Below are 23816 nucleotides of genomic sequence, written 5' to 3'. Positions count from 1 at the left end.
TGGGTTCAGGCTCCTCCCATTCTGCTCAATACTGCTCTGGGATTCTGAGGAAGGAGGTCATGAAAAATCACTGACAACAAATCACACCTCTTCTAAAGCTCACGTAGGTCATATTTTCCACATATATGCTCTGTATAAATGCTTACATAAATGCCACTTAATGTAGGCCTTCTAAGAAAGATTGGTTTACCAGGTAGTGTACTTCTATTAATCTGTCACTCTTTCTTTGTATCCATTGTTCCTTATGTATACTGACACAGGATTTAATTGACTTTTGTTTTGAAAAACTGATCCCTCCTGAAGAAGACAGACTGAAGTACTTTGACTTCATTTCACAAACTGAACTACTAAATCACCCACGTCCACTTTTGTCCAATTTAGTTTTTTGTTTATATTTAAATTAATATACAATCTTAATGTTCATGATCATGAGAAATAGGTTTTATCATCTTCAGTCCATGGATGATAGTGACATATCACTTTGATATTCAACACATATGTCCTAAGACTTTTAGGACTTCCCCTAATTTGAAAATGCCACAGTAATATTTCATTTCCCATACAGTGCTGAAAGAAAGAACTTTGACACCATAGAATGAGAGCAGAGAACAAGGCAAGCAGGTTAAGAAGCAGACCCGGGTCCTCATTAGACTGGATTCGTGAATAAATTAAGTGCTTCTCAAGCTCAGCCTCATGGAAGGTACAATTCAAGTTGCAAACATATATATATGTAATCCAAAAGACACAACATATATGGAAAGAATGGCAATGAATAAAATCAAGTAGCTACAGGGATCCCATTAACAAAACAGATGTGTTTCTCACCCATTTCTTGAGTAAGCTGCTACCTTCTCACTCTCTACTCTCTAGTGAGCCCCAGGTCTCCACTACCCCCAAAGTTTGACATTAAAGAAATTAATACAAATACTAACTTTACTATAAAGTAACTAGAATCAGGCCACAAACACCTGAACATTTTTGACAGAAGTCAGATCACACCTCTTATTACATAGTGCTTAGCAGCAAGGACATTTTCCACTCTATTTTAATAATATCATATAACCAAACTCAAGCCAACTGGATTCCTTTCCTCCATTATGGTCTTACCTTTATCATTAACTTTATTTTTTCCTCTTATGGAATCTAGAATAAGAGAATATTCAGTGTCAATACATCCAACTAAATAATTTATATTTCTTTATTTTTCTGATTATAAAAGTGATATATGCACCTTATAAAAATTTTCAAAATAAAGAGAGTTCAAAGAAGATAAAGTTATCCTGTAGTCCTAGCCTGTAAATAGCCAATATTCATGTTTTAACATAAATCTGTCTAGGTCTTCTGTTATGCTAAGTACACATTTTTTTAAAAATTATATACCTCTTTACACCATTAAAGCCTTTTCCCCCCATTTAATTTATTGTGAATATTTTTCCATACTACCAGATATTTCATATAAATTATAATGATTTTATATTTTTGATTCACATAGATACAATTTGTATTGATATATTTTTATTTGTAATTTCGAAAATATGAATGATGAGTCAGATTTTTATAAACTACAGACATGGGCTATAAATTTTGCTATCATTGTAAAAATGTCTGCACTAATGGTTTCCTGTGTTTATCTGAACACAGAAGTTGAATACATACAATAACAGTCTCCTGAGTTGAGTCCTGTTCATACATTGGATCTCAGCCAGCAGCATTCCCATAAGCAAATGGATGCATTTATTACCCAGACACTGGATATGGAGCTACCGCCTTACCCTCTTCTCCCCAGTCTGCCCCAGCTGAAATGTCATTTCCTTTATTCAAAGAATTATTGGGCACCAGCTATTTACTAGGCACAGCTGCAGGTTTTGGAGATAACAGCATTAAGTTTGAGATGCCTGCCAGATATCCAAGGGGAGGGGGAAGCAACTGGTGATACAGAGCTGGAGGTTAAAAATAAAAAAGAATTTGGGAGTTTCCTGCATATTGACGGTAGTGAAAGCTAGGGGCTGGGTAAGGTCACTAAGAAGTGAGTACAGGTAAAGAAGAAATGAGAGTCAAGGCATTGATCCAGGGACACTTATACCTTTAGTGGTAAAGAAACCAAAGAGCAGCCATCCCAGAGACTCTGAAGGAGATCAGTGAAGTAAGAGGACCGCTAAGGAGAATGGTTTCCTAGAGGCCAAGGCAAGTAGATTCTAAAAGGAAGGCAGGCTCATCAGAGCCAAACGTTGTTAGGGCTGAGAAGGATCTCTTGGATCTAGACTTGGAGAAGTCATTGGTATCTTTGGTAAGACCAATACCTATGGAATGGTAACAAAGAAAGGCCTACGGGAAAGGATCTAAGAAAAAAAAATGAGGGCAAAAGAGGAGTAAAAATAAATCTCATGGGGTTCTGTGATAAGAGAACAAAGAAACTAAAGTTCTACTACAATTCCATTGTCATCCTTTACCAAACTAAATAAGATCCCTTCACTGTTTATTTTTACTGTACACCATATTTTTCCTTCAAAACAGTACTCTATATTTTTCTATATGACTTGATTATTGACTATCTCCACTAGACTCTAAACTCTAGTAGGGCAGAGCTGTTACCAGACTAAATTAGATACTTTTAGTAGAAATCCCTCTCCAATTATGTTTCAGTTAACATTTTTAATGAGTATAAATTGATTAATCTTAAGGATGAAAGCAATTCTAATAACTGTTCAGAATTAAACCTAAACTGCTAATTTATAGTTCTCAATTTTTTCATAATGCTATCAGTGTCTGTGCCCAAATCACAGGCAAAGCATGTTTTTCACCCAAATCACAGGCAAATAATAGGCAAAGCATGTTTTTCAATAATCTAGCTGCAACCAATATAAGTGAACTATATATCAAACAGGTGAAAAATAATATATTAGTGCATTAAGGAAATTAATTTCAAAAGATAAAAACTACTTGAAACTTTTATGCTAGGGATAAAAGTTTCTTCCCATATTATAGTCATCCAAGTGCCCAGAAAAATAGACAAAATTCTTTGATGCTTTAAAAAACAACGACAGATCTGATCAATCCTATACTTTATAGAGGTTTAGCTTGAGGCCTCCACAGACTACGGAAGTCATACCTTAAACACGGTCCTTTACTTCTTTTCTAAAGCAGACAAATAAGAGCATTCCATCTATTTAATCATAGATTTTTCCTAGCAAAGTGCAAAATAAAAACATACAAATAAACATATAAGAAAGCAATAAACTTACCAGAAATATGAAAAGTATATCTCAAAGAAAATTCTTTCATGGGCAAACTGACATTGTATGTGAAAATCAGCATCACTAAAGGACCATGAGATTTTAATGAAGGTGAATTTTCTCCACGTAGTTTTCCTAGCCCCAAATAAAGAAAAAGCAAAGAAGCATACAAAAACTTACCACACATCAAAGTAAAGGTTATTGAGCAAAGTAAGAGGAAAAAAGTCCTGTTTCTGAAATTACAAACTTATACCATACCCACTCCCAAGGATATAAAGATGAGAAAATTAAACAGAAGAAAACCCAATTAGAATCGAGAGAAAGATATTCCAGATTCCCGAATCCAAACACGTGTAAGGATGGGGCTCTAAACCAACTAGAGCCCAGGACCCAGTTCCTACAGTGTCTAGAATAACCTGGGTAGATCTCTTTAAAGTGATTAGTATAAAAGAAGATGACATGATCTAGCTAGGTCTCAGGGAACTAAACAATTATTGCCACCAGACTGAAATAAAATAATCATATACAGGGAGTGTATTGGAGCCTTGGCTACATCCAGTCTTCATTTAGCCACGGCTGGATGAATAAGAGGCACAGAACAGCGATTTCTCGCTCTAAGTGATCATACATGGTATTTTCCTGAAACCAGCATTCTAACAAAGGCAGTTTGCTCTAACATTCAATAGGATCAAGGTTTCAAGTCAACGATCCTAAGAACTAAGCTTTTCTCTCTTACAGAAAAGCTCTGCTTTCTTTAGTAAACAGACGTCCAGAGGACCAACTTCATTGTGACAAGAAACAAAGTAAGAGATTTAATTTAGATTGTACAGGAACTGACGGATTCTTCTCTGTGAAAAGAAGTTAATGGTTAATCCAGGGCTTTAGGTTCTCAAAATCACATGGGTCAACAGTTGGGAGCTTTGGAGACTCCAGTTTTAGTTTGAAATGTAATCACAGCTGCAGATATCTTTGATATTGGGGCCTGTGCAATGTCTTAGATATTGGGGCCTATTAACTTATTTTTTTATAGATTTGAACTTTTCTAATACCAATTTGTAAAGTTCTCTGTGTTATTTACCTTAAACCTTTCTCAGAGCTGTTAAAAATCCCTGACAAATTTGCTTCATCACAAAAGAAAAAAAAAAAAATCAAAACCTTGGGGGACTCTGGTTTTAACTTGAAATTTAATCAGGGCTGAGTCTCCCAAAACATTTTCAGTTAGTCTTATTTATTTTATTTTTTTTTTTCTGTTTATTCTTTTTTTAAATTTTTTCAGTGTTCCAAGATTCATTGTTTATGCACCACACCCAGTGCTCCATATAATACATGCCCTCCTTAATATCCACCACCAGGCTCATCCAACCTCCTACCCCTTCCCCTCCAAAACCCTCAGTTCGTTTCTCCAAGTCCACAGTCTCTCATGTTTTGTCTCCCCCTCCGGATTCCCCCAGTTCACTTTTCCTTTCCTTCTCCTAATGTATTCCATGTTATTCCGTATGCTCCACAAGTAACTGAAACCATATGATAATTGACTTTCTCTGCTTGATTTATTTCACTCAGCATAATCTCCTCCAGTCCTGTCCATGTTGACACAAAGGCTGGTATTCATCCTTTCTGGTGGTTGAGTAATATTCCATTGTATATATGGACCATATCTTCTTTATCCATTCATCTGTTGTTGGACATCTATGCTCTTTCCATAGTTTGGCTATTGTGGACATTGCTGCTATAAACATTTGGGTGCACATGCCCCTTCTGATCACTACATTTGTATCTTTAGGGTAAATACCTAGTAGTGCAATTGTTTGGTTGTAGGATAGCTCTATTTTCAACCTTTTTTAAAAATTTTTTATTTCTTTTCAGCGTAACAGTATTCATTGTTTTTGCACCACACCCAGTGTCCCATGCAATCCGTGCCCTCTCTATTACCCACCACCCGATTCCCCCAACTTCCCACCCCCCGCCCCTTCAAAACCCTCAGATTGTCCATAGTCCATAGTCTCTCATGGTTCACCTCCCCTTCCAATTTCCCTCAACTCCCTTCTCCTCTCCATCTCCCCTTGTCCTCCATGCTATTTGTTATGCTCCACAAATAAGTGAAACCATATGATAATTGACTCTCTCTGCTTGACTTATTTCACTCAGCATAATCTCTTCCAGTCCCGTCCATGTTGCTACAAAAGTTGGGTATTCATCCTTTCTGATGGAGGCATAATACTTCATAGTGTATATGGACCACATCTTCCTTATCCATTCGTCCGTTGAAGGGCATCTTGGTTCTTTCCACAGTTTGGCGACCATAGTCATTGCTGCTATAAACATTGGGGTACAGATGGCCCTTCTTTTCACTACATCTGTATCTTGGGGGTAAATACCCAGTAGTGCAATTGCAGGGTCTTAGGGAAGCTCTATTTTTAATTTCTTAAGGAGTCTTATTTATTTTAAAGATAGTTATTGGAGCACCTGGGTGGTTTAGTGGGTTAAAGCCTCTGCCTTTGGCTCAGGTCATGATCCTGGAGTCCCAGGATCGAATCCCACATTAGGCTCCCAGATTTGCGGGGAATCTGCTTCTCCCTCTGACCTTCTCCCCTCTCATGCTCTCTCTCTCTCAAATAAATAAATAAAATATTTTAAAAAAACATTAGAAAGTATAACTAATATAGCTAATTTACTTTTTCCTTTTTTCTTTATTTCTTTGTTCTTCCAAACTTTGTGTACTGATACCCTACTGATGAAATGGCACTAGGGAAACAAGAGAAAGATCACAAGTAGGTAGTGAGGCAGGCAGAGAGAGAGAAGGAAGCAGGGTCCCCGCCGAGCAGAGAGCCCGATGCGGGACTCGATCCCAGGACCTGGAAATCATGACCTGAGCTGAAGGCAGAGGCTTTAACCCACTGAGCCACCCAGGTGCCTCTAAGCAACACAATTTTAAGAATAGGAATGAAAACATATATTTCTAATGAAACATGGCAGAAGTTTGCTTTCTTTTATATTACCATGCATTCCCATTTAATTCTCAGCACAATCTCATTGGCAGTACAAGTAACAGACATCCTGTAAGTCAAGAAAGGAAGAAGTGTAGATAATTTCCAAGGATACTAGGAGCAGATTCTGCATTCTCTCCATAAGAAGCTGTGGCCTCGTTGATAGTAAATGGGCTTAGGAACCAGGAACTATCAGCGTTTATTAACATTTCCTTAAGTAGAAACATGGAGATTTTTAGTGCATCTACTTTGGGGGTGGTAATTTAAGTCCAAAGAATAAAAGCACAGTGGTTTAGCAATTGGCTGTTTGATCAACTCTGGCAGAATCCTAGCTGCCAGAGGGAGGAGGGACATTGGCATCTGGGTCTTAGGGAGTCAAAGGTCAACATAATGCCACATACCCTCTCTGTTTGAGCAGCCACCTGGTTTCATCAGGCATAGGTGTCCTTGACTAAGTATGGTAGTGATAATAAATTACATAAAAAGCTAAGATAGTTCTTATTACTCTCGTCGCAATTCAGGAAACAGTGTCTGAGAAAGCTTTGGGAACATTCCCCAATTATTTAACTACTGTGTGGTAGAACTGAGATCTGGATCCAGGGCCATCAGTTTTCCATCCGGACGGCTGTTATCATACCACATCAGGTAAGGGTGGTCAGCCAGCTCAGGCCCCATTTCATTCCCTTTGTCCTCAGTCATCTCCCAGTTGAGAGATTTAAAACTGCTATGGGATTCTTGGAAATGTGTTTGTTTTCTTGATGGTGTACTCCTTCTCTGTACCTTTTTCCTTTTTTCCTAGCATGAACTAAAACCACCATTATGGAACCATTAGGGAAAAGCCAAGAGAACTGCCATAAACTTAGTCTTGATAGAATTGAACTACTGAGTTAGTGGCACATCTGGAAAACTCTGGATTTTTCTTTCTTTCATAAAAATCAGTTTAAATCAGTTTAATGAGGTTTCTAGCTACTATCTAATTAGTCCATTTAATGCCTCTTTGCTGGATATCATTTTGCCTGATTAATATTAGAGTCTCAATTATTTTTGTGCTACACTTGTCTAAAACTGCTTTATCCATCCTTTATTTTTAGTGTTTCTGGGCAAGTTTAATCTAGGTATGACCCAAGTAAGCAGCATAGTTGGGTTTTATTTTTAACTCAATCTGAAAGAGTGTTAGCTTAATCTCAATTACAAATCTAAAAAATAGTAAGGCTATTTCAGTATCACACAATTTATCTCATCTATAAATCACAATGAATGCAAAACAATCTGGGATTATTTCATTAAAAAACCAAGAGCATAGTTCTTCATGGGATATTGGTTACCTATAAATTTTTTACCCAATCCTTCATAAATCCACATGTGACCCTGACAGGCCAAGGGTGTCAGCTTCATCGGAAGTTGATAATATCAAGGCAAACAACATGATGTAAAGGGGCTAATAACTTCCAGTGGCAACTATGGCACAGATAAAAGAAAGTCAGGAATGATTTCCAAATAGCACATATTGTTATTGACTTTGTTCAGAGTTCTATGCATTGCTGTTATTAATGCCATCTGCTCTTTGTGTTCCAATGAAAGAAGGATTTTTTATTTTAAATTGTAACCATTAAAAATATTTCTAATAGTTTGTTAAGAGTTTTAATTAAGTTCACCTGTCATGGTGAATGGTTGGTCAATCACGCATAGTTCTCTAAATTCTGATTGGCGATTTGTCTGAATTTGCCTCAAACTCCCCCAGTCACATAAATTAACTCAGGATTGGGATGTTACACAAATCTTCACTTTTCACTTCACACTTTGGACTTATTCTATTGTTTAATTCAAGGAAAGTTCTCTATTTTGGCAATTTAGGGACCATTCACTGAGTATCTAGTATGTGCCAGAAGACTCTACATACATTATTTTTCCTTTTTTTTAAAGATTTTTTAAAAATTTATTTGACAGAGATCGCAAGTAGGCAGAGAGGCAGGCAGAGAGAGGGGGAAGCAGGCTTCCTGCTGAGCAGAGAGCCCAATTCAGGACTCCATCTCAGGACCCTGAGATCCTGACCTGAGCCAAAGGCAGGGGCTTAACCCACTGAGCCACCTAGGTGCCCCTGCATACATTATTTCTAACTCCAAAACTGTTTGATAGAGGTCTGACTTTCTACTTTACCTAGAAAATGATCTCTTTTGTGGAGAAAGTACACAATTTATCAATAGGGACAATCTTACATTCAGTTTTTTGATTCTGAAGGCCTCAAACCAGGGATTACCTCAAAGTCTATTCTTCAAGGAGAGTAGGTAGAAAATAATGCCTTAAGCAAGGTTTGCTGCTTGTCAAGGGATCATTCACAAACTCCTTTCATTATAATAGATATTCCTCCCTCACCTCACAGTGGTTTTGTGGAGAATACCCTGGGATCTGTATGATTCCTCCTGGTTTAGTCAGAATAACATCCTCCCAAGTGGCTGTATGTTCTTGCTTTGAACTCTGGAGAAGTTTGATAGCTTTACTGCCCTTTGGACCTAAAAATAAAGAAAAAAAAGCAATGAAAATAAAATTAATTTTTGAGAGGCTTATTATATGCCTTATCAGATAGAGAAGTCACTTTTCCTCCCTGTTTTAGAACAAAACCTTAACAGAAGTGGTTATTTTCACTGAAAAGCCTCTATCTGAATCATTCAAAGATATAGAGAACAGCACTTCTCACAGAACTGTCTTTGGCACAACCTCAAGTCAATGGAAGATAATGTGGAAAAACTATAGATAATGCCAGTTCTCTGCACAATTTAATCTAAAAGCAACATTCTTAATATAGCTTTTTAGGAAAACATATGATATGCACTCTTCTCTTTATTACTTACTAAACTTTTTCCCCCAAATATATCTCTGCATGGCTTTTTGGTGCCAAGGAAAGAAATTAGCTTTTAGTTACCTATACTTATCAAAAGTCAAAAGCCGTATTAAGGGATGCCTGGATGGCCCAGTCTGTTAAGTCTGCCTTCGGCTCAGGTCATGATCCCAGGGTCCTAGGATCAAGTCCCGCTTTGGGCTCCTTGCTCAGCAGGGAGCCTGCTTCACCCTCTGCCTGCCACTCCTCCTGCTGTGTGCTCTGACAAATAAATCAAATCTTTTTAAAAAATCTGTATTAATTACTTGTCCTAAAATGTAATCTGATAAATCCGAATTGCATAGCATTTACATTTACGATGCTAGCATCTAATATTTGTGTAGTTTTATATTAAAAACTTGTTCTAAACTTTTATTATAATATCACTATAAAGAAAATCCTGATACAGGGATAAAAAATGATCCACAGCTAGTCAACCAGCTTACAGGTAGAACCCTTACATTCTGATCCACAGCAAAGGCCGTGCATGGCATAAAACCACATCACAATAGAAAATGTCTTGCAATCAATGTATCGGAGCCACATCCAGAAATCACAATTCTGGATTATTTACAAGTCAATCAAGTTATCCACTTTCTTTTATCCAGTTTTTCTTTTGAATCTGACCAATCTCAGATTCCTTAAATATACTTTCCTTTCAAACATAAACTTCTCACAAAAACACCATTTCTTTTTTTTTTTTTTTAGTAAGACTTTATTTATTTATTTATTTGACAGACTGAGATCACAGGTAGGCAGAGAGGCAGGCAGAGAGAGAGGAGGAAGCAGGCTCCCTACTGAGCAGGGAGCCTGATGCGGGGCTTGATCCCAGGACCTAGGATCATGACCTGAGCTGAAGGCAGAGGCTTTAACCCACTGAGCCACCCAGGCACCCCAGAAATACCATTTCTTACAAAATAATGTAGCTTTGAAATAACTCTAAAAAGAAAAACACTGATTTTTAACTTTATAAAATGACAAAGCATACCTTTGACTCTAAAAACAATGTAACTTATGCCCAAAGCAGCTTGCACAAATGAACAAAATACCACTGTCACTAGGGGTCTGGAGCACATGAAAATCATTGGGTAAGCACTCTTCCACATAATTCACCTAGGTTTAAAAAAATGAAATCTAGTAAAACACAAGAACTAAAAATATTTTTAGCAGTTTCTCTACTTTAGGTAGAACCATTATTTTTATTTTTAGTGAAATATATTTGACATGTAACATTGTATAAATTTAGAATGCACACCATGTTCATTTGATACATTCATATACTATAATAGGACTGCCATTCTAGTGATAGTTAGCTTCTACCACCTCTCATAGTTACCATTTCTTTTTGTAGTAAAAGTAATTAAGATCTAGTCCCTTAGTAAGTTTGAGGATTATAATATAAATGTTGACTATATTCAATATAGTGTGCACTCAATCTCCAGGACTTGTCTATTAGTTACAAGTTTGTACCTATGAGGGAGGAATTTATTTCACTCTGCAAAATGAGGGAAACAGGGCTCCAGAACTCAAGTAGCTCACCCAAAGTTAGATTGGTAGGGTGGAGACTCAGGATCTAAATCCAGGCCTATGAATGCAGTCCTCATCACAGGCAGCTATGCCATATTGCTCCCTTGAAGGACAGCAGGAAGTAAATTACTTCATCTTTAAAATGATGCTGATGCGTCATTTTTCTTCTAGTAAAGTAACCTACTTATTAAAAATATCTCACCATGAAAAATCCATGATGGAAAAACTTCTACCTGAAAATTTATTCTTTATCTATAGTCAATCTTTCTTTTCTTTTCTTTTCTTTTTTTTTTTTTATTGCTTTAGGTTGAGGACCTGAGTCAGGGCTGAAAGGGAAAATTGTAACCATCTAAAACAATTCAGAGGGCTGATTAAGAAGGTGTGAAAAGCCCCTGTGAGCATTTTAGGATCAAACTTCTCTATTAGTAATGAGTCAGTATCACCCTACATTTATTTAAATATCACCTGCTCAGAAAGACATTTGCTGGTTATACTACATATGACCGTAGGGCACCTACATCCCAGCATCTTCTCTTTCTTCCCATTTTATTCCCCCCAGCTCATCTACCTAATGTACTGCATATTTTATTTTCTTATTATGCATCCACTTTCCACTGGAATATAAGCTTGATAAGGGCAGGGATTTCTTTTGTCCATTTTGTTCACTCCTGAATCCCTACAACCAAGAAGAGTGGGTCTCTAGCCCCTAGTTGATCATCCTTACAAGTATTTGAGGAGCAAGAGAAGGAATAGATTATATCTGAGAAGAAGAAAAGAACAAAATGTATTAGATTGCATAACACATCAGGGTAAATGCTGTTGAAATAGTATTTGAAAAATGATCAAATACTTATTCGCAGCAAGTGCAGATCAATGCAGCTGTTGGATGAGTGAGTTGCTGGCTCCCACAGGGAAAAAGATAGCATTTTATGGTATAGAGGAATGCTATCTGGCTTGAATAAGGGACAATACCTCCATTATAGTCTTGCAGTTCTGTTAGCTATCATCTGAAGAGAAAGAACCATTCTACAAGGTTCAAGCTAACAATTTCAGATCAAAGAAATGCTAGGTTGGAAAATTACAGGATTCCCCCAAGTTAATTTACAACAAAGCCAAGCATGGCTCTCAACAGGTTATAAAGATAAAGGTAAGTTTTCCCAGAAAATGTTTCTTTTTACATGGGAATCTAGTATATAATACAATGCTACAAGATGGAAAGAAAATAGTTTTCTCTTAGAGATATAGATATAGCATCACTTTAGCATATGAGAAAAAACATTTCAGCAGGATTAAAGAAGTTTGTGATTAATTTTTTTTTCTGAACTCAGAATGAACAATTAATACTTAAAAAGCAATGAAATAAATCAAAGTAAAGGTGTTTATAGATATGTTTAAATAAACTTTTAAATGTTTACATCAACATAAAATAAAAATTAAAGGGCCACCTGGGTGGCTCAGTCAGTTAAACATTTGACTCTTGGTTTCAGCTCAGGTCATGATCTCAGGATCATGAAATCAAGCCCCGTGAAATCAACTCCCACGCTCAGCGGGGGGTCTCCTTTCTCTCTTCCTTTTCCTTCCCCTCTACCTTTCCTTCACTCGTGCATGTGTGCCCGCTCTCTAATAAATTAACGAAATCTTAAGAAAAATGAACGGCAAATAGCAACCTTATCAATAAATACTTGCAACTTATGACAAAGGAAAAATATACGTATAATAGCTTTTGTAAACCAATAAAAATATTCAAAAATGTATGGTAATGGCAAGAAATTTTAAAAAACAGCCAACCAACATATGAAAAAAAAATTCACTAATGATTAAAATAAAAGTAAAAGTGCTTATAAAATTGATATATTCAGTTATACTCATAGTGTAAGAGGCTCCCTATTATTGCCAATGGCAGTGAAAACTGACATATCTTTTCTGAAGAGTTATTTATCAGTATACACTCCTGGAAAAAATTGTGCTGTGTCTCTAAGGATGATTGTAATGTGGGAAGACACAATAAGGTAACAAATTATCAAGATCCCTGTTTCCATGAATCTTTTATTTTAGCCAGGTAAATAAAGAAGTTGATTTCAAAAACTGATCAAGGCTATAAGTGAAAAAATCAGAATATAATGAAAAGGACTTTGGGAGGGAATGAATGGCATTACTTTAGACTGAGAAGTCCTCTTTGAGAAGGTGACCTATGGTTCACTGATTCACTCATTCAGTGCCTTCTAGGTCTCACATACTGTTCCACACACTGGAGAGTGTTCGGACGAGGAGATGAAAGTTTTAGCCCTCTGAAAGCTCACATTCCACAGAGAAAACACAAACCACAAATATGAAAAAAAAATCATAATGTTGGAAGACAGTAAGTGCCAAAGAAAAGGGGGAGGCACAAAGTATCCAGGCAAGAGGTGATGTAATTGATAGCAATTAAGTTAGGTCTCTTAAGAAGGTAACATTCTAGTCAAGCCTTGAGGGAGATGAGGGACAGGTGGAGAAGGAGCTCTCTGCAGAACTAGGAGAAGGAGCAGGACAAGGGCCCTGAGGTGAGAATGCAAGCACCTGATCATGTGAGTCAGGGAGGGAGACAAAAGGTTGTGCTAGGGATCTGGGATTTTTCTCCAGCTACAAGACCTGGAGCTGTTTTATTCAAGGCAGATGGGGAAGGCCATCTGATCACAGGAGAAAAATGTACAAAGTGGATAAGCCACTTAAGAGCTTTGTTCCATAGTCTAAGGGAGACAGTATTTTTTCTTAAAGATTTCATTTATTTATTTAAGAGAGAGAGAGATTGAGAGAGCACAAGCAGGTGGAGGGACAGAGGGAGAAGGAGACACTTCGCTGAGCAGGGAACCTGATGCAGGACCTGATCCCGGGACCCTGGGATCATGACCTGAGCCGAAGGCAGACCTTTAACTGTCTAAGCCCACCCAGGTGCCCCTAAATGAGACAGTATTTATAAAGATTCTTTAAATAAATGTCTGCACCTTCTAACTCAATGATTTAATCTCAGGATTTATTCCAAGAGCACAATCTCCCCCTCAGAGCATCTCCCTTGCTCCATACACCCCCGAATCCAGCACACGCATCCCAGTAGTAGACATACACTTATTTTCTTCTCAGGTGTCCCCATCAAGTAAATTATCTCCAAAATCTTTCCACCCCCCTCTTGACTAAAAGCTGTACCCCACTTACACAAACAAGAAGTAGCAACTTCGTTTTGTCAAACAAAACGGTTTGCCTGTGCAGGAGATGAAATGACAGCTGCCATGCTATTAGCAAATATTTATAATTCTGCCAGTGTAAAAACCTTTAATATATTTTGCTTTACTTTAAAATCCAACACTCCCCCCTTTCTGATTTTTAACTGTTCTAAATCCTCTATCGAATACCTTTCTGGAATCCTGGCCTGGTTCTTGTATGCTTGAGGAACTTGAGCTCTCTTGTCTTTTTTCTACTTGAATACACGTACACACACACTCTAGTGTACCTGTTTTGTAAATTCAAGTCTTGAAAATATTAAGTATACTTACAAGAAAGAAAGAAGGGTGTCTGTGTGGCTCAGTGGGTTAAGCCACTGCCTTTGGCATGGGGTCCTAGGATGATCTCAGGGTCCTGGGATCAAGCCCCCCATTGGGTTCTCTGCTCGGCAGGGAGCCTGCTTCCCCCTCTCTCTCTGCCTGCCTCTCTGTCTACTTGTGATCTCTCTCTCTCTCTCTCTGTCAAATAAATAAATAAATAAATCTTAAAAAAAAAAAGAAAGAAAGAAAAATAGGGGCACCTGGGTGACTCAGTGGGTTAAAGCCTCTGTCTTTGGCTCAGGTCACGATCCCAGGGTCCTGGGATTGAGCCCCAAATCAGGCTCTCTGCTCAGTGGGGAGCCTGCTCCCTCCTCTCTCTCTCTCTGCCTGTCTCTCTGCCTACTTGTGATCTCTGTCTGTCAAATAAATGAATAAAATCTTTAAAAAAACATAAAATAAAAATAAAAAAGAGAAAAATAAAAGAAAGAAAACGAAGAAAGGAAAGAAAAGAAAAAAGGATGGAAGGAAAGAAAAGAAAAAAGAAAAGAAAAGGCATGCCTATTACATGAATCAACACTTTGGTGGTAGTGGTACCCAAGTCAAGTTCTCTTGTGATTTTAAGCTGCCTATACAGAAAAGCCTCCCAGCTCCAAGTTGAAATGCCAGCAAGGATTATTACCAGACACCCTTCTGTCATTGTGGTTTTCTTCATAAACAGTCATAACTAAATCTGGACACACAGGAGACCAAGGCAGTGACAGGTACTTAACCGTCAATTTTGCCATACTGCTAGGGGACACCCTGAGCACCCAAGAACATTTCAGTTCTCCTCTATAATCCACTGGATATCCTGGAGTTGAAAAAAAAAAAGCCTCTGGGCTCTTCTAGTTCCACCTCAGAGTAACAACCTACAGTTCAGAGCACACAGACACCAGGGACCAACACGAACAAAGCAGAGTGAGGTTCTATCATGAACTTGAAAAATTTAGGCTTGCAAGAAGAGAATGAAAACTTCATTACTGTTACATGGCCTTGAGTAAAAATGATCATCCCATTTAACACGTCCTATTTTCTTGAAATGAGATTGTAGGAATAGAATTTAAATTATCATTATTTAAAATTTTTTTTCACTGAATCTTTTAAATGCCTTAGAAGTAGCACAGTGAGTATGCACTCCTTCCGTCCTGCATATTTTCATTTCCTTCCTTCTTTGAGATGCAACTGAAGGTCTGTTCCGAAAAGCTTCACTAATTTCACTGAGCATTTATCTTACTGGGACAAATGATTACATTCATGGAATTCGTGACTGAGATCACAAAAAGGAGGACGTGCTGCGTACATTTGAAGGTCTCTCACTTCTTCCACTTGCTGTTAAGTCCAAGGGCACCTTTAAACCTGCAGGCTCCCTGCAGAGCTTCCGGGGCTGGGGCTCTCTGGCCCATGGACCCTGCCATCCGCTACTCCTTCAGCTCACAGCCTCGACTCCTCTTCCTTCCCCTCTGTGTATTCCCTCGCCAAAAATCCGCTGAGCAATTACAAATTGAAATAGTCTATATTCAAATGAACACATTTTAATATCTGGGTATGAATTAACACATGCATTATTATAGATGCCTTATCACAGAGAAATTAACGACCTCAGGTGACACATAAATAAATATTCTTTCATGAAGAGTAGAAATGAAGAGTGGTAGAAGGTGAAGAAGGGAAATGAAATTTATAAGACTTCAGGACTCTATTCAATCACCTAGTCCTGTTCTTTCATTTAGATGGCTACCATAACTAACTTAGATATTTATAGACCTACTTTGATTTAATAGTAACCTAACAGATTTCCCAATATCTAATCTTCCCCTATCCCATGCCCTCCAATCTGGGATAGGGTATGAAACAAGACAATTAAGTTTCTTTCCTTGCTCCAAGCAACTGAAATTGTGACTTTGATTCCAACATGTCCTTTCAGTCATTTTTTTCCTGTCCACATGAATCCTCTAAGACAAATCCGCCTGGAAAAGGAACCAAATCATGTGAAGTCATGAATTCCCAACTAGCCACTTCTTTTTATAAATGGGCTAACAATCCTCTTGTGTAAAAAGCCAGGGGTAAGAGTGGATGGATGTTAAATATAGGATAGTCCCAACATCTTCTCTCATAGAATATCCACAGAATTAAAACAAAACAGTACCTTTTCTTATGTGAAACTTGCAAATTTCTCTGGCATGCACATGTATTTCTGAACACAGACAGATGAAAAATATCTCTACATTTTAATGTTCATTTGCCCGAATGGGACAGTTGAATGAATGTATTGGTTGGTCACTACTGGATGTCACTTGTTGGTTGTCATTCATCATACCATCTTTATTTTAAGAGCCTGATATGCATTCACTTTCTTATGCACTAATTAAAATTATTCATTTAACTCAAGCCATCAAAATCATTAGGTTTTAGGATCTTGGAACCTAAGTCTGCTCTCCATCTCAACCCCAATTCCAGATTCACTTTCAATCTAAATAGGACCCTTTGATTCTTGTGTTGTCAGACCATGCCACCCACAAATGGTCCCCATATTACCCCTTCTTATTCCTAGAAGATTTTAGCAGTCATTTTCTCCAACACTATTTCTGCCACAAATCTTGCTATAGACGATAAGCTTACCATAGCAGCTTCTTAATTTCTCAACTTCCTTCCGATGATCTTGTTCTCTAACCGACCTCAGCCACCCACCCCAGTGGTGAGCCCCTCAGGACCCTGTCCCCAGCAATAACACCAAGCCTTCCATACCTCTGTTTCAAGCACTGCTGTCTCCATCCACAATCTTCTACCTTCTCAGCTCCCTCCTATGCTCCTTCCACCTTTTGAGGCTTGATATTCATCTATTCAGCCACATTTTCTTTGTCCCTAACTCATCTCTCACCCTCATTCACTGTTTTCCTAGCTTAAATTCCAATAACACATCATTTTCATCCCTTCCTCCTACATGCTTTCAATACCCTTATACTCTTGCATACTTGGGAAACCCATTCTGATGAATCTACCCTCCATCTGTTCCTCTATGTGCTACCCCTCAGTGTCTCCAGAAGAAAACATACAACTAAGCTAAGTTAAGCTAACTCCCTCTTAACTCGTGTTCATTAATCTCAGAGACTTTTATGTTGCCCAGTAATCCTACTACATTTTCCTAGTCCATGCACTTTGTCACTTTTTTAGAGAACTATTTTATACTTCCTCGTTTTTTCCCTTAAAACCCTTAAATCCTCTTCCACAACCCTGTTCCATCCACTAAATGCACAGAAGCAATTTAAAAATTGCCAGAAGTTCCCACCCCCACATGTACCCATACCCCAGCATAAGTATTCTGCCTCCCATCCAGCAACTATGGATGAATTGCACTTTGCTCCTTTCTGAGACTAATCCCTCCTGCCAAGCACAAGATCGCATCCCCTTTCTGAAGGTCATCACTCTAGAAATTCCCCCTCTTATTTCCTCTTCTATCCCCTGCCCCCACCTCCTTCCTGGTTGTCTACTGGCCTTGACTGTACGTGGGATGGATGGGGACAGAGATAGGTGACAAGGAAGAGACGGTGACCACCTGGAAACCAAGAATGATGGCATCATAGAACTTTCATCTCCCTACAGGACAATTACGGACTTCTAACTCTCCAGCTGCAGTTTGATTGTAACTAAAAGTAAAAATTCTATTAGCAAACAAGCACTGACAACTGTGGGGGATTACGAGTGACTAACACTGATGCTGACTGTGGTTCTCTCTCATATCCAGAGTCCTCAGCCAGTGAGATACCTGAAAATCTAAGGACCTTTGTTTATGTAAGAAAAAATACACCAGAGATCAGAATAATTCTATGCACTCCTTCAGAACTCAAGCACTTGTTCATAACCACAATACATATATTTTTAACCTGCAATAGCTGTATCTCTGGGGGTAGAAAAGAAACCAAAAGGTCACAGTAACAACACTTCTTTTTTTTTTTTTTTAATTCAGTTTAAACTACCAACCAGAATGAAAACACAGGGCTTATCCCATTCTAAGAAAATTACTGAACCAGGGCATACCATGCTTTTTGCCAAATTCTTCCTAGCTGCCTTACGTAGATAACATGAACATCTATTACCTGGTCCAGATGCATCGTCTGTTGAAGTGGGTGGTGGCAACTGTCGTCTTGGTAATGTTTTGCTTTCCTTACTTATCTGAAGTGAAACAGGACCTGTACCTGGAGAGAGCATGTTAAAAATAAATAAAGATGAAAGCCTCGAAACAAAATGTAGTCTATACCAAAACAGCTTTTGTTAAAAGAAAATGCAAATCTAGGATTATAGCAGCCTCAGGAAAAGTCAGTTTTACTCTCACTCTGCCCAAGGGAGAACGTATTCTTATGGAATTTTAATGTGCATTTTTAATGTTTTAGAAACTAAAATAAGTGAAATACTACTTAATTTTTTTCCCCATAATGCTGATTTCTACCATCCTCACGTCTTACAAGCCTACTCTAAAGAAGAGGAACTGTTTTCATAATATCTGAAAAATATTCACCTTTGATTTTGGATTAGATCCAGTCCAAGAGGACACTCACCCTGGCAAATACACCTGGCTTCCCTGGCTGGGCAGAGCCAGCCCCCCAGCTGGCAATGCCATATAGGACAAAGAGACCTTTTTCATGTCTACATACTAATGGGCCACCAGAGTCTCCATGAAACACCAAGAAAATGTGTTCTAAAAATTTGCTTTAATCAGAGCTCCTGCTTTCAATTTTGGAAGAGGAATAATCAATAATTTATTCATAACACATTTAATTTAAAAATACTAATACTTTGTCAATTTGTATACCTTAGAGTACTTAAATAAATAAAATCACAAAGAAATTACAACTGATATCACAGAAATACAAAGAATCATGAGACTATGAATAACTATACACCAAAAAATTAGATAACCTGGAAGAAATAGATAAATTTCTAGAAACAAACTGCCAAGACCAAATCATGAGGAAACAGAAAATCAGAATAGACCAATTTGAGCAAGGAGACTGAATCACTAATCAAAAACATCTCAGTGAAGAAAAGCTCAGGATCAGATGGCTTCACTGGTGAATTCTACTGAACATTTAAAGAAGAATTAACGACATTCCTCAAACTCTTCCCAAAAATTGAAGAAGAGGGAACACTCTAAAACTCAGGTCAGAACTACCCTGACACCAAGGCAAGATAAGGACACCCTAAGAAGGAAACAAACAAACAAACAAAAAAAAACAGAGGCCAACATCCCTGATGAACATAGGTGCAAAAATCCTCAACAAAATACTACCAAAATACTAGCAAATACTAGCAAAATTCAACAACACATTAAAGGAATCATACACAATGATCAGAGGGGATTTATTCCAGTGATACAAGGGTAGTTCAACATACCCAAATCCATGAATATGATATACCACATTAACGGAATGAAAATTTTAAAATCTTATCATCTGAATAGTATAAAAAATGTATTTGACAAAATGCAGCATCCCTTCAAGAAAAAACTCTCAATAAACTGGATATAAACAGAACGTATCTCAAGATAATAAAAGTCATACATAGCAAACCCATAATTAACATCATACTCAATAGTGAAAAGTTGAAAGCTTTTCCTGTAAGATCAGAAACAAACCCAGGGTGCCTACTTTCATCATTCCTATTCAATATAGCACTGGAAGTTTTAGACAGGACAACCAGGCAAAAAAAAAAAAGAAATAAAGGGAAGGAAGGAGTAAGTCAGGAAGGAAGAAGCAAAGCTGTCTTTATTTGCAGGTGATATGGCCTTAGAAAATCCTAAAGATTCCATCAAAAAACTGTTAGAACTATAAACAACAACAACAAAAACCTGTTAGAACTAAATGATGAGTAATGTTTCAAGGTACAAAGCAAGCATACAAAAAAACCCTTGTGTCTCTATACACTAACAACAAAATGCAGAAAAGATAAACAGGGGATTAAGGAGGACACTTGTGATGGGCACCAGGTGTTGTATGTAAGTGTTGAATCACTAAGTTTTACATCTGATACTAATATCACACTGTTATGTTAACTGGAATTTAGATTAAAACTTGAAAAAAAAGGAAATAAAAAAATAATGAAAACAATCTTATATACAAAAGCTTCAAAAAATAAAGTACTTAGGAATAAAGTTACCCAAAAAGGTGAAAGATCTCTACCCTAAAAACTATAAGACTTTGATGAAAGAAATTGATGAAGATGGAAACAAATGAAAAACATAATCCCATGTTCACGGGTTGGAAGAATCAATGTTGTGTCCATAATACACAAAGTCACTTACAGATTCAAGGAAGTGCATTTAAAAATTCCAATAGCATTTTTCATAGAGAGACCAAAAAAAAACCACAAACAAACCCCAAAATTCACATGGACCCCCAAAAGACCCTAAATAGCCTAAAAAGCAATCCTGAGAAATAACAAGGTTGGAGGCATCACATTTTCTGATTTCAAAATATGTTACAAATTATAGTAATCAACACAGTATGGTACTGGCAGAAAAATAGACACATAGACAAATGGGCTAGAATCATGAGCCCAGAAAAACCCTCACATATACAGTCAACTAATATTTGAGACAAAGGAGCAAAAAATATTCAACTAAGAAAGGATAATCTCTTCAAAAATGATGTTGGGAAAACTGGACAACCATAAGCAGAGTGGAATTGAACCCTATTTTATACTTGAAATGGATTATAGACTTAAATATAAGGCTACAAACTGTAGAACTCCTAGAAGAAAACACGGGTGGGGGCGGGGCGGGGGGAGAAAGCACAGGGAAAAAGCTGCTTGACATAGGTCTTGGCAACAATTTGGGGGGGGGGGTGATATGAAACCAAAAACACAAGCAATAAAAGAATGAATCAATTAAGTGGAACTACATGAAACTAAAATTCTTCTACACCTCAGAAGAAACAATCAACAAAATGAGAAGGCAACTTATGGGATGGGAGAAAATATTTGCAAATTGCATATCTGATAAAGGGTTAATATACAAAATACATAAACAACTTATACAAACAGATAACAAAAAAGATACAACTCACACTTCTTAGAATAGGTATCAAAAAGACATAAAAGATGTTGGCAAGGATAAAGGGAAACCTTTTGCACTGCTGGTAGGAATGTAAATTGGTACATCACTATGGAAAATAATATAAATTCCTTAAAAAATTAAAAATTGACTACCATATGACCCACTTCTGGGTATATACCCAAAGGATATAAAAACAGGTTATCAAAGAGGTTATCTACACTCCCATATATATCACAGCTTTATTCACTATAGCTGAGACATAAAAACAATCTATTTTTCTGTCACAGGATGAATGGATAAAAAAATATGGTATATACATATATATGACATATATATATATATATGACAGCAAAAGACAAATATTGTATGATATTACTTATTCATGGGATCTAAAAAAGTTGAACTCAAAGAGGCAAAGAGTAGAAGGATAGTTACCAGAAGCTGGGGTGGGGAGTGCTGGTGGGGAATGGGGGAGATCTTGGTCAAAGGGTACAAACTTCCAGTTATAACAATTCTGGGATTCTAGTATGCAGCATGGTTATTATGGTTAACAATACTATATTAGATATTAGATATTTAAAAGTTGCTAAGAAAGTAGATCTTAAGTGCTCCTACCACAAGAAAGATATGCTAATTATATGAGATGACAGAGGAGTTCATTAACTCCACTATGGTAAGCATTTCAAAATATACAGGGGTATCAAATAGTTACACTGTACAGCTGCAACTGACACAATATTATATGTCAATTACAGCTCAATAAAGCTGTAAACAAAAAAAAAGCCTTAAAGCATAGGATTTACCTTTTAAAGTAGACTTTATGATTTTTTTAAGATTTTATTTATTTATTTGACGGAGAGAGAGATCATAAGCAGGCAGAGAGGCAGGCAGAGAGAGAGGGAAGCAGGCTCCCCTCTGAGCAGAGACCCTGGGATCATGACCTGAGCCAAAGGCAGAGGCTTTAACCCATGGAGCCTCCCAGGTGCCCCAGCCTTAATGATTTTTATCAGCCCCTTTTTTTCTTTGACAGAAGTGTACTTTTTGTCTTCTGATAAAATAAACTGAGCTTATGACATATTTGACATGGCTTTTATTTTATATGAAGAATATTTTGGAAGAAATCCTAAGGTGGGAATAGGGAGATGGATTCCCTTGTCTGTAATGCAGAACAATTACCTTGTTCTCTGGGCCTAATTTTTTTTCTTTATGAAGTAAGGTTCCACTTGAGAACTTTTTCCAGTTTGTAAGTGGTCTGATGTGTCAAGTCAGGTTTGTTTTTTCTTTAAATTACTGATTCATTCAGTACCAACACATACGAAATAAAGATTTTTTTGCCAGGATCTATCTTAGGGCTTGCCATATGGTAAATATTCAATAAGCAAATGGTATCTGTTTATTTTTAAAGAATTATGTAGTGCCTACTGTGAGCTGGGTATTCTGAGCAAGAGAGAGTATAAACAAATTAGGTGGTGATTGGGGCACCTGGGTGGCTCAGTGGGTTAAAGCCTCTGCCTTCGGCTCAGGTCATGGTCCTGGGATCAAGGGTCCTGGGATCGAGTCCCGCATCAGGCTCTCTGCTCAGCAGGGAGCCTGCTTCCTCCTCCCTCTCTCTCTGCCTCCTTTATTTTTAAAGAATTATGTAGTGCTTCCTCCTCCCTCTCTCTCTGCCTCTCTCTCCTCTCTGCCTACTTGTGATCTCTATCTGTCAAATAAAATAAAATCTTTTAAAAAAAAAGATTTAAAGAAAAAAACAAATTAGGTGGTGATAATAGCTACAAAAAAAATAGAACAAAAAGTAGAGAATAAAGGCAGGTAGTTGTGTGTGTTTACACACTTGTGTGGGTGTATGTAGTTTCAGCAACACTTGAGCTGATATATGAGAGATGAGAAGGAGCTGGGTTTTCAAAAGCTGGGAGGAATAGCATTTTATGCAGAACTGGTACATGGGCTACCACCCCAAGACAGGCAGGTTGCAGGGACTTGTAAGGTCAGAACGTAATCGGTGTGGCTGAAATATATATGCAAGAGAAGTATGAAATAGATTGGAAAAGTCAGCAGGAACAGGACATGGGCTACTCTGGGAAGACTGAGATCATCCTGTAGGTCAAAGAACTTGACATTTTCAAAGACAATCTAGAATACGTCCTGAGCAAAGCAGCACAGAATTCTGCACTGCGTCGGAAATGCCACATCTCTGCATTCCAAAAATCTACTTCACCTTCCTGAAGGAGAAATTACATTAGCAGGTCCATTACTTCTAAGCACACACAGGAGAGTAAAAATCAACTACCTGATAGAAATACTAGGGTCCACTTTACCAAAGTTTCTGAAGTCACCTTGCTAGTAACTTGGTGTTCTTTAGCTTGCCACATTTCTTAGCCAGAATCTCAGCTCCTCTTTTCCTCCCCTCATATTGGCAGCAGATTTGGTCGTGCTGCAAAGGGACAGTTGGATGTAGCTGAAATAAAGGCCCACCAAGATCACACCTCTGTCGTGGACTTAATTCCTTCCCTAGTTCTCCTCTGCCCTCTTGGTATACAGTAAAGTGTTCCCTTAATGTCAGATGCTGTCAAACCTGACAGAGACAACAGAGCC

The 23816-nt window shown here is 37.7% G+C and overlaps 1 protein-coding gene across 1 annotated transcript in view; it reads right to left on the bottom strand.

Moving 5' to 3' along the window:
• Positions 1-2325: 2325 nt before the first annotated feature.
• The window catches only part of OVCH1 (ovochymase 1), a 56002-nt gene continuing 34511 nt past the window's right edge, over positions 2326-23816 (bottom strand). Inside the window, 12 exon segments of the mRNA XM_032347812.1 lie at positions 2326-2339; positions 3243-3368; positions 7558-7617; positions 7620-7675; positions 8591-8607; positions 8609-8727; positions 10081-10157; positions 11286-11379; positions 14814-15003; positions 15005-15042; positions 18268-18360; positions 18687-18843. Coding sequence (XP_032203703.1) covers positions 2326-2339; positions 3243-3368; positions 7558-7617; positions 7620-7675; positions 8591-8607; positions 8609-8727; positions 10081-10157; positions 11286-11379; positions 14814-15003; positions 15005-15042; positions 18268-18360; positions 18687-18843 — 1041 coding nt within the window.

The sequence above is a fragment of the Mustela erminea genome, chromosome 6, assembly GCF_009829155.1.
Source record: "Mustela erminea isolate mMusErm1 chromosome 6, mMusErm1.Pri, whole genome shotgun sequence".
NCBI classification, from domain to species: domain Eukaryota; kingdom Metazoa; phylum Chordata; class Mammalia; order Carnivora; family Mustelidae; genus Mustela; species Mustela erminea.
This window is presented reverse-complemented; position numbering and strand designations above follow the sequence as displayed.